A 12,539-nucleotide genomic window follows, 5' to 3' on the forward strand; every position below is an offset into this window, starting at 1 on the left:
TAACAGACTTTAACATCAAATAATGAGAAGATTGTCTTTTTATAATGAGAAGCAGAATTGATGTTTTTTTCTGATGAAGATTAGAGTTTGTTTGGAATTCTTCCATATAGACATGCATTGCATCCTGGAGCTCAGATAGAAAAGCTTCCAGGAGGATTTGCTGTACATAGTTAGAGTATTTCTACTGTTTTCCTGGCTTAATTGAGTAAATGAAAACATGCAAACAGCAGAAACGATGGGGAGTAAATTCCACTGCATTTTGTTCCGTTTGATAGAGGTTTTTAATTACTTTTAATTCTAGGTAATTAGACCCTTGCTTTTACAGAGATCACTCTGTCTTCTGGCAGGTTCAACACAAGTGCAATGCCTAAATCTTGAAATCCTTATTCATTGATTTGGTTTTTTCTCCTGTCTTTGCACCATAGTAAAGTGTCACCTGTATTCTACCTCACCTGCACTTAAACATGGGCAATTGGGAAACAGGAAAGATTTTTAAACTTCTGAAATGTAGTAAAGGTTTCTATGTCATTCTTTTAACATAATTTTTTCTGTCTCAAGCTGTCAAGGCAAAATATGATTTTTAGGATTCAGATTGTGCTATTAACTGCAGGGACAAACACTATGAACACGCACTGAGTTTTACAACAGAATTTTAGAAATTAAGAGAGTCTGAGGCTCAGAGGCAGTTTGTGCATCCACAGCTTGAGCAAGCACAGTCCAGCGACACAACTGTAACATTAAAAATGAGACAGGGCAGCTTTAAGAGAGAAACAGGAAGCTGTAACTAGAATCCAGCTGAATTCTGAGCTGGGGCACTTTACTATGAGGCTGCAAATGGAACAGATGTGCTTGCTGTGAATTTCTGTGGTGTCTGGACTTTTTGTACCAAAGGTGATAATACTCCCGTTCCTGTGATTTTTTTTCTTTTATTTTTCACATATTTTTCCATAAAGGGAATGAAATGGAGAAGTTGAAGAAATACGTATCAGTGAAAGATGAAGATCAGTTTTATCATCAGGGAGCTGTGGAGCTGCTAGTCTTTAACTTTTTGCTCATTCTTACAATATTAACAATTTGGTTGTTTAAAAACCATCGATTCCGCTTTCTGCATGAAACTGGAGGAGCTATGCTTTACGGTGAGTAAAAATTCAAGTGCCAGCATAACATGGGGCTAGTTGCATATTTTTGATCAGGCACTTGAGATCAAGTGCTGACAAAGCTCAGAAAATGTGTGAATTAAATGTCATCAGCTCCTTAACTGTATGGCAAAACAATAATGTAGCAGCATCTCTCCTGAAGTAGCTGGAGGCTGCCTTGAGGAGAGAGCAATTGTCATGAGCTGGTTATTCTCAGGATGTGCATGTTCTGTTCCTCTGTGGTCCAACAGCCACTGCATGACACCTTGGGATTTGGGGAGCTTGTTGATTACAAAAGAATGAAATGACCTCAGTGACAGAGATTACTTAATTTGTTTGGCTTTTATAACATTCAAAGGTATTAGATTAAGGAGCCTTGTGGGTACAGACATGTTGTCTAATAAAGTTTAAATGATCTTTAGAGTTTTCTTTTGGTTTTGCTCTATGCCTTTGAAAAACACACTATGACGAATGCCTCTGTCAGTCTTCTCTGAATGCTGTCATTGTGCTGTAAGTTCAGTTTGCCTGTCTAGTTCTAATCTTCTTTCATGAAGTTCTGCCATGTATCGCTTTCCTGTAGAACTTCCTGCACTGTCCCCGAGTACTCACTGGTTTAATGGTATACACTTATGTGTATAATGATTTTTTCTTGTCATTCTCTTACTGTTGTTTCACTTTGAGAGATGTGGCTGCCATTTCTCCTACCATAAAACACATATAGGAAGGTAATGCTGCCAAAATGGAAGATAGAAATCAAGAGCTCGATCATTACCCATCTAAATGCCAGCCTGTTCGGGCACATTCTGTGCACATAATATACTCTAGCAGTGTAATATCCAAATCTGATTTTGTTAAGATTCCATATTCTGAAGAATATTTGTTTATCATGGGACACCACATGCAAAAAGTTTCATCTGGAAGCCTGCAACAGCAAAGGCAACTGAGCCCTACATTTTGAGGTAAACATTTCATTTGCTATATCAAGCATTTTCAGGTGATCTCAGCATCTTAGGAGGACTGAAGCTGAAGCTCAGTCTTCCTCGTATCCCTTAAAGCTATTTTGTGTGAGACATTAACTGTATGAATTTTCAAGAACATAGGCTATTTCATCTTCTTGGCTCACTGTCTTCACAAGTAACTTGATACTTTAAAGGAAAGCAAGTAAAAAAGAAACTCTTGTATTAATCCAGTCACTGAGCCCCTAACACTTCAGTCTATGGGATTCTTCATTCTCATCTGCCTTGCCTGTATTTTAAAGTTGTGGAAAAATATTTCTTTAATACTATACTGTTTTTCTAATCTTTAAATCTGTTACACATAGAAAACACACTTCAACTGAATCAGTTGAGACTGAAATACACATCACATGACACTTATTTGGGATACTTTTTGTTGTCAGACATACTTGGATTGTTGTTTAACAGTTTTATGAGGTACAAGTTACAAAACACTGAGAATACATTTGCTTATTGCATTTCTGTTAACATGTCTCAAAAGGAAAATCATGAGACAGTGGGCAGTATATTCATTATGATCCACTTGTAAATTGCAATGTTTTCCTAAATACATGGGTGCCTCTTCCATAGTAGCTATAGTATACTATTGGGCTGTTTCCCATGTACAGCTGATAACATTTGTTGAAGATTTAGACAAAAGCCTGTCAAAACAGAAATGAAATATGGGGAAATGCAACATAACACAAACCAGTATTTAATTAGAGTTTTATCTGTCCTTTGGTTCTATTTTGCCGCCTGCCCAGGGCATACTCTGCACATCATGAGGACAAGGCACTCACATTCTTTTGATCAGTTCAGAGAGTAGTGCTCCAGCAGGACAGAGCTTTTGAATTATTAAAACAGTCATGAACAAAGGAAGCATTCCTCATTATTGTAAATAAACTACCTGTTTAGTCTTTCATTATTTATGGCAATCTTCAAACAGGGAAAAAAGCTTATTTGTAGCATCCAAAAAGTTGATGATGCTCCCTTTTATCCTTCAAAATTTTGGATATAGGTTTAGTTATCTTTAGCATTGTGGAATAGCAATAATGAAAAGAAACTGAAATTTCAGAGGTCATGAGAGAGGTGTCAGATCAACAGCAACAGCTTCAGGAGTAAATCTTCATGGCACCAAGCACTGACAGTGAGTCAAATCCTGCCCTCACATAATTTTTGCCTTCCCAATCCAAACAATTCTGATTTATACCTGCCTCAGTCCTACAGTTTGCTTTGCTCTTGCCCGTTCAGCTATTCATTAGATATGTGAATAGCAACAAAAGAAACTGATAATTTGGCTTTGAGTGACAGAAGAATACGGTCACTTATTGCAGACTGTGCCCCACAGCATGACAGATGGGTCTGTATTCCTCATCAAGTGTGCCATTAGGGGTGCAGCAGTGAAGAAGATAGAGAAAGTGAAGTGTGAGGAAGATCAGGGGAAAAAACCCTACAGAAATACAAAAACAGGAAGTTTTACAGCTACTGCAAAGTGCTGAACAACCACAAATCGAACATAGCCTGATAGAAAGTTCTATTTAAAGTACAGAACAAATAAAAGGGGGGGTTGGCTTTTTTTTTTTCTTTTTTGCATCAGCTTTGTAGGAAAATTCAGTTTTAGACTGAATAGTTCCAGCTCATTAAAAAAACAAATAAGCCCATAGTGGAAAACTGTCCATTTAGAAACTTTCAAAACTGAGGTGTTTCAGCTCTACTTTTTTATCAAAGAAATGGTTCAACACTAAGTATAGCTATATTTAATTTCAAAGTCTTTCAGCAGTTACAAAGAAAAAACCAAAGCATCTAACATAACCTAGAATTAATTCACAAGAAATAATTCAGCATGAATTCAACATTATTTCATGAAAAATTATGTGCACATATGTGTGTTTACATATACATTGCAAGGCATTCAGCTTGAAAGTATTTAAAGACTCAAATTATTTTGTTTTGAGACCAAACTGAAAAATCACTCACAAACAATAAAGAATACAGATTTACCTGTTTATTCATTGATTCCTTTATTTTCCTGTATCTCAGAGAGCAAGTTTCTCTGCACATTGTAGTTTGGTTTGATAAACAGACCTCAAATAGTAAATTCAACTCACTTCCTGATATCTGTATACCAAGGAGGCAGGTGGTTATGAAACAATAACTTTGTGCCACCCAGAAGGGGATGAACATCCTTTCTATGCATTATCAGCACAGTTACTGTACAAGAGCATAGTGAGAAATAGTGTGGTAGATTATAGACACAAACAAAACCAGAATTGTCACTTCTCTCAGACCAGAGTAGGTGACCCCTCTCATAGCACCAAACCCCAGGAGATGGCTCTTAGTACCAGTCAAGAGACAACGAGCCAATAAAACACTGAAGTGCCTGTAGCCACCTCCTGCAGGGCCTGGTGTCTTTAGATACCTCGGCCAAAAAAACACTAGGTGCCAAATTCCCCATATGTTATGTAAGTCATGGCACTTCACATTAGTGGGGAAATAGTCCAGAGCTACAAAATGAAAAACTGGGTACACAGTTCCTCATCCTCCCCAGAATTTAGGTATTAGACCCACACAGAGAGGCCACCACTCACCTCTGATGAAGAGGCTAAAACACTCCTGCAGGTCAGCAGCCAGAATTGAACATAAACAAAGAAAACCCCTAACAGACAGGAAAAACCCCAAACCACCACCACTCCCATCCGTGCCTTTTATCTGCAAGGTTAATTAGCAACTTTGTTGAAATTGTTTTCAGCTAATTATCACCCCTAGGGAGTGTGTGATACCCTTTAGGTGAAGGTGAGCCTGATTGGAGATGTACCAGCTTTCAAAGTTGTGCTCTGTGTTGAACAGACTGGAAGGAAAACATGAAAAGGCTGAATGACAGAGGAATCACTGGAGCGCTCACACAAAAATGGTTTTGTGTTGCAGTGCCTAATTCTCAAAGGCAGCAATGGATGTAACAAGTCTCAGAAAAAGGAACCTCTAGACCTCAATAAAATAGAGTACTACATTGTCTTCCTGCTTACAAAATTCATAATGAAGAAAGATTGCCAGGATTCAGAGAACAGTATGGGAAAATTATGAAATTTGGGAGAAAATCTAAAATATTTGGAAAAACCTGCATCCCTAAGTGTCATTATTAAGGAAGGTGCTTAATAGCTGACTAGATAGAATCCTGGGGAAGGAACAGCCCTGCTTAGCTCAGGAGTTTAGCATGAGTGACTTAAGACGACCCTTCCAATGGTCTCATCTATGATTAAGGATTTTATCCTGCTTCCACTGAACAAGCTGGAAAACCTGAATTGCCTTCAGTTGAAACATGACTGAGTAGTTAGTGAGGTTTTGCTGCACGATCTTCCTTCAAAAGACAGTTGAGCCTTTTTAAAGAAATCTGTAACATTAGTTACAGCCTTTCCTGTTTCACTGCTGCATTTAAATAAATGTGCTTAAAACAGGAATTAAATGAGGCCTTGGTAGGAAAATAAATAATGGGCAGCTGAGCTGAAAACATTTATAATTAGATTTGGACACCTAGAATATAAGATAGGTACTTTGCGCTAGTACACTCAAGTTTTGCCTTGCATAAGACTTTGCATTTACAATTATCTACATCCTTAACTCATTGAAACTTAACTATTTGAAACTTTCATTCATGACAACCCACACCTCAGTGCAATACCTACTTGTGATGTCAGGTAACAGGTGCAACATCATTCCTGACTCATCTCCAGGGAGTTTTACCTGCTGAATTCCTAGACTTACATGGTAAAGCCAAGCTTTCTGTGTGTGCCACTGGGAAATCAGAACTATTTGTAGAGAACGTCTGTTTTTACATACCAAAGTCATAGAGCTTTGTGAGAAAAACTTCATGTTAAATTTTTTCTGCCGTGAAACATTGATTGGAAAGGACTTACAAGTTATTGGTCTTTTTTTCATGGTAAATACATCCACATGGTATTTCCCAATTTTTTTCCTTTAAATGAACTATACAGCATGCTTCAGAAGATACATTACAAAAGCATGACCAGTTTGGAAGGGGGAGTAGTGGAAAGGAGAGTACATTATACACTTATTTAAAAATTAATTATTTCTATTAGAATATGATCTGGACTCCTGAATGCTCTTATGAAATAAATGCTATATAATGATTTAAAGTAGAAAGTGCATTCCATAAATGATACACCTACTAAAATATTAAACACACTCTTCCCTGATTTTTAATTCCCTGGAGATTTTATATAGCGTCTTTGGCACATTTATTATTATTGAAGGAAGAATACAATCCCACTACTTACATTGGCTTTTGCCATATAGTGTGTTGATGGCAATTATCTTCATCTGAACCTTCCCTCGAGCACTTGAGAATATTCTGAATCAGCCCATCGTTATGGATCCTGTCCATATTTTGTTCAAATTAATATATTTTAGAATTTTCTTGGGAGTTGCAAGGACCTTAAAGCCCCATTGAAACCCTGAGAATATCAATTATTAGAATCTTCTTTAATGTATTTTCTCCAGTATGTGTATGCTGCTGGATACTCTATAATTTCTTTGTTCTCTCATTATTATTTTATAATTTGTGTGGCTCTGTACATTCCTCCCATCTGGACTCCATCAGAGGATCAGATCCAAAGCTGGTAGAAGAAAACCCAAAAGACAAACTTGAAATCCAGTTGTAAAACTCAGTGTCGATCTTTCTTTCTCTAAAGCTACTGTGATCACATATTTAAAATATTCATTTTCTGCAAATGGATTTATTTATACTCAAGAACTGTCTTGCAGGACTAGGATCTGGATATTTGCACTTGTTTTCACTCCAGAAAATTCCTACAGAGGCAGTTTGAAATGACAGCTGAAGAGAACATGTCCTCTCAGAATACAGAATAAAAGAACAGTCCTCTACTACTAGTCTAAACGTGATACAACAGGTTTAAATAATTTGCCCTTGAACAATTCAATGCAATTGCATGACTATAATTGAGAACATTTGTTTTAATTTTTAAAACAATCAAATGGAATTTGGTTCAAAGGAAATGCTCTGTTAGCCAATATAACACACCTACCAGGAATCTTGAAATATTGCAGGACACAGTAGTCCACCTGACTCTACAACAGAGACATTAAATGCAATGTCAGTCAGTCTCCACTGGTCTCTCTTGAGCAGTTCCATGTTGCCATTCTCAAAGTTATTGTGTGATTTGAAACTGAATTTGAAAACTGTGGTTCTTCTAGGAGAAATCTGATAAAAATAAGCTGAAAACCCTGACTGTTTTAACTAATGACTGGTTTCTTGGTTTCTGACTCACGATTTTGGACATCTAGGCTGACCACTGTAGAAGTCATATTTCATAGAACATGCAGTGTTTGCTTCCCTTTACACACACATGCTTTCCTTTAAAACTTTAAGGAATTCTCTCTTTTACCACAAGTAGATTTATAATGTGATTTATTGCTCAAATGCTGTGTAACTTAAGAAAGTGGCCTTGGGATTTTCTACAGTTTATTGAAATCCTCTATCACTTACAGAAAGCAACCATAGTAAACAATAGATATTAAACAAGCACAAATGCATACACAGACTGAACAGGCAATACAGCTGTTACTCAGTTCTAGCATCAGTACAAGAGCCTACAAACCTGCCTTACGTGTGTGCCAGGAATCTACAGTTCAGAGAATCTCTGTTATCAGAGAACTTGACAATAACAAAGACATCCTATTTATCTCTCTAGGTGTTTGTGATCGCTTGGCATCTGATTACAGGACAAAACTGAAACTGTAATATCATATTTTGCAGATGCTTCTCAGCTACTTCCTGTAATTTATTTTCTTTCTTATCTTTCATTAGTAAGTATATCTATCTAGATGGTTAGATGTCTTCCATCAACATTTAATCTGAGTATTCTTAGCATTTTACCATGTGTTCATAATTAGTAACTTTAAAGCTGTTCATCCTATACATGGTACTTAAAGCATATAGGACATAAAAGAAGCATGGAAATTGAATTTGAAACCAAATCCGAGTCTCTGAGGGTGGAAATAATCTCAGTAATATTGTCAGCTAAATATTAGTCACCTCTCCTGAAGTAAACATGCAAGCTCCCACTAGAGCCAACAGAAAGAAGCGTACCTTCCACAGGATGGTTGCAGAAGGACATTTTCTTTTTTCTTAAATGTAAAGGGAGACAAAATATCTGTCTTAGGTAAGAGTCCTAAATCGTAGATAGTCAAATCAATTAGTCCCAGTCTTAAATTTCCTTCCCTTCCCCCTGCTTTTGTTGTCCTATGTTTATACAGTCTTAAAAATAGTCTCCTACAGAAGGCAAAATGTGCCTGAGGATGTGTCAGAGTTTTGTCCCCACAAATGAAGTGTGTAAAATCACCAACAGCACAGCTGATGTTTTTATGCTCAGTACAGCACATTAGTTATGCAGGCATCTCCCTGCTCTGAATATCTATTGAAAATTTGGTGCATGAGAAACTCAGTTAATAATTATGCCAGCAAGTGCATCACAAAAATAAGAATACAACTGCACATATGTCAAACCAACTTCTGCATTCTAATGAAATGACCACTTTAGAAAAATATTTTATGGTCATCCATGGCATGTCGAGAGAGGTGTTTCTCTGTGAAGGTAGAAACACTGCAAAGGTGTCCTAACTTTGACAGGGTTAATTTTTGTCTAAATCAGTAATTGTGTAGCATCAAATACTTAAAAGTACTTGAATCTTTCTCATTTTTCTTTTTTTCTTTACTCTCCAGGCCTCGTAATGGGATTAATTATACGATATGTGACAAAAGCGTCAGATGGGGAAAGTGGGACCGTTTATGAATGTGAAAAGCTGAAATCTGGGCCATCCACTCTGCTTATTAATATAACAAATCAGGTCTATGAATATCAATACAAAAGAGAGATCAGCCATCACAATGTCAATGGACACCAGGGCAATGCAATTCTTCAAAAGGTAAAACTTATTTTTGTTCTTAACTGTATAGGATATTTATTTTATTTTCACTGTTGAGAGAGGAAAACAAGTTTCAAGTTAAAATGTGACAGAGGGTATTTTGAATTTAGGGTGAGAAAGGTAAGTGAGGAAGGAGAACAGGAAAGGAAATAAGGTGCAGTAGAAACCTCACAGCTGACTGTATTCTTGTGGAATACAGTCTTGCCTGGACTCTTTCAGAAGGCAGCCCCAGATCCTGCAGACACAGCTATTAACTTGGATTCATTGCCACCAAACCTTTACAAACCCCACTGATATCTTTATTTGTCCTCTGTCTTAAAAAGGACTTGCTCTGGCAGGCTAATGCAGGGGAGGTTGTCTCCCGTGTACAGCACAAGTAACTATGAACTCTACACATTCTTCAAAACACAGACTTGTAAATATGTAAACTCCCAAAGGTAAGTGGAGGGGTTTATAATTCTTAAATTCATCACAACATTCTTGTACATTCTTTCACTCCTGCAGTGGTCCTCAGCAGGGATTTCGCTGGCTGTCCCCAAGCTTGGGGAGATGGCATTGTGGCAATTTCGGCTGGATGGAAAAAGGCAGCTGTGGGGAAAAGTTTGCAGTCTTTCACAATGTCACGGCCCTTTCTGTTTTCCAGTGCATAACAATTAAAATATTTTACTTTGTTAGTATATTTTTTCCCCACCCATGTAATATTTACTTGTTATAATGTTTACTTCCTTAAAAAATGGCAGCAATTTGAAGAACTCTTGAGTGCATAGGCACTTTTTAAAACCTGGCTTTTGTGCTCAGAGACATTGCATATTCACATGAAGCTTCTAAGCCCTTACCAGTGGCTTTTTACAATATTGCAATGTAGTATTTTGCTTTTTTCCAAGTGCTATTGTTTATCTAGCACAGTAATGTGTGTTCCTATATACTACAGTGGTTATCATTATAAAAACTTTTAAGTTATGCTTAGAATGTACACTGGGAAACTCAGTAGAATTAGGACATAACCATCTGCTCAGATTTCTTGCTGATGCAGCGCTACTGTGAGTCTGTCTGCTGTGACTGCTGGACTTGCCCTTCTCAGAAAGAACTAGACTGTCAAGGACTATTAGAGCTGTGGTGGGTGGAGACAGGAAAACACTGTGGCAGTCAGACTAATCAGGTTTTGCTGAGTCTTCATCCATTTTCCTGCTGGTCGGTTGCAAGAGCTTTGTCTGAGCCAAAGTGTGTGTTTAGTTTCCAGGGCATATGTCCATTCCATTTGAACATCTTCATCAAACCTGGTACACTGGAGCTGACTTGTGTTATGAAAAGGGAGGAGCACTAACTTGCACAGAAGATTCTGTTGCCCCTTACAGGGCAACAGGCCCAGTTTTCTTTCCATTGTCTCACTTTGCTGGAAGGTTCTTAAAAGTCAACTGTGAGTTGCTGGTTTCTCTATATTACTGAAGAGGCCTTAGTCTGCCTGGATTTTTCGCTTCTTTTCCCTTTAAAATTATCTGGCAAATGCCCTCTTGAAAAGAAAATAAAGAAAAAAGGAAAAAGGAAGAAATTCAGCCATATTTAGGAGACGATAGCAATTGCTGGCAAAAGCACTACTGTAAAAAGCAGAAAGCATGATCACACCATTCTCTCAGTTTTGTACAACTTCAATTCCCTTTTGAGTGCAGTAAAAGCATTTACGTATTGTATTTATCAGAGAGAATAGATTGTGCCATAAACATGTATACTTTAGAACAGGGTTTTGAATAATAAAACATACAGTAAGGATTTCAGATGTCTGTGGAAAAGATATTTTTACATATTTGCTAAATTAATTCCAAAACAAACATTTGAGACTGTTAGTTAATAAGTGAAGAAAATCTTTTTCTATCATGTTTTCACTGAAGGCACCAGCACAGTTACAGTTCCTAGGAGGTTATTTGCCAGCTCACTTTTTTCAGCTTTCTAATTCGAAGTAAGCAGGATGGAAAAAAGTCTCAGCTCTCACTTCCTGTTTATCAAATCAGGTTGTCTGTTAACAAGACAGAAGTAATTACTCTTACACTTTTGAAACTAAATCTTTATTCTAGAGTACTGTAGCCTTAAAATATCACTTCATCTGAACAAGTAGCTGCACGCCTTTGTGTTAATTACCTCCTGCCTCTTTTAAAAGTATTGATATAATACAGCTCACTGACAGAACAGTAAGCAGCACGCAGGCCCATTAAAGTATTTTTTCTCCAGCAATGCTGTGGTTTTAAAGCAGATTCTATTTTATTGAAAGCTGCTTGTAATGAATTGCAATGACTGAACGCTGTCCTTGGCCTTTCTCTGTGCCAGAAGTTGAAGGCCAATATGAAGAGTGTACTGACAACAGCTGGAATAGGAACTTTTTGATTTCCTCATTCTAGCATTACTTTAAAATTTTTAATGGGTATTTTATAAAAGGTTTCCTTCAAAGGAAACATTACATCGGGTTTGGCAGTGTAGGCCTTTTCTTATATCACCCTTCCGCACATGGGGAATTGAGGCACAACGCTGCCAATGCGCCTGTCCTGCAACTGAGCAGGAGGTCCATGTCTGAAGCAGGAATTCAGCCATGGGACAGTCAAGTTGCGTGGTAGTGCAGCTACTATCACAGCTAACACTTCTTGTATGTGTCCCCTGGAACGTAGTACCTGACTGATTTCCTTCTTGAAGGAATACTTTCCAAGTAGTAATTTGCTTCATTAAGCTGTAAGGAACTACACATTTAGACTTGCAAGAAAACAACTTGGAATAATCCTGCAGACATTGAAGATGATCCGCAGATCAGTCCTGATAAGAAGTTACAATTAGAACCTATCCTATCAAATTAAATGCTGCTTTATTTGTCCTTACCCTCTCTTTTGTCCTTTCTGGCAGATGACCTTTGATCCTTCCATCTTCTTCAATATTTTGCTGCCACCCATTATATTCCATGCTGGATATAGTTTAAAGAAGGTATGTGTCTCTTTTTTATATGACAAAAGGGATTGTATGTGGCTGCTTCTCTGTAAGTCCAACAGGCCAGTGACAGAGGAAAGGGCCAGTTAACAACTACATTGCACAGGAAGACCTTGACAGGAATGGCAAAAAAATGAGAGATGCATGGCCTCATTCTGCTCCCTTTCTGCCACTGTGCAAAGGTCTGACTGTGTGGGCCTTCCTGTTTTCAGAAGAAACCACTTTGAATGTGGTGAACCGCAGGCAGCAGCTTGTCTGTGTTTCATACACTGCCTGATCAGGGCTTTGTTTGTTCAAGGGATGGGGTCATGATACCTTTTGGATCAGATACTTTCAGTGTGAACATCAGTTATGATCATGAAGCATTTGTCCAGATCCGTGAATGAGGAAACTTTGATGGCATTCCCCATGGAAAAAAATTAAACATCTTAAATTGTATTTTCCAAAATAACTCAAGTAGCCTATATTGTTCCATCTTATATTT

At 37.6% G+C, this 12,539-nt stretch overlaps 1 protein-coding gene across 1 annotated transcript in view; it reads left to right on the plus strand.

Moving 5' to 3' along the window:
* Positions 1 to 803: 803 nt before the first annotated feature.
* SLC9A9 (solute carrier family 9 member A9) overlaps positions 804 to 12,539 on the plus strand; it is a 182,751-nt gene continuing 171,015 nt past the window's right edge. The window contains exons 1-3 of the mRNA XM_032698082.1: positions 804 to 1,136; positions 8,889 to 9,091; positions 11,975 to 12,052. Coding sequence (XP_032553973.1) covers positions 962 to 1,136; positions 8,889 to 9,091; positions 11,975 to 12,052 — 456 coding nt within the window. The 5' untranslated portion in view covers positions 804 to 961. The remainder of the gene's footprint in view (positions 1,137 to 8,888; positions 9,092 to 11,974; positions 12,053 to 12,539) is intronic.

This window comes from Chiroxiphia lanceolata, chromosome 10, assembly GCF_009829145.1.
Source record: "Chiroxiphia lanceolata isolate bChiLan1 chromosome 10, bChiLan1.pri, whole genome shotgun sequence".
NCBI lineage: Eukaryota > Metazoa > Chordata > Aves > Passeriformes > Pipridae > Chiroxiphia > Chiroxiphia lanceolata.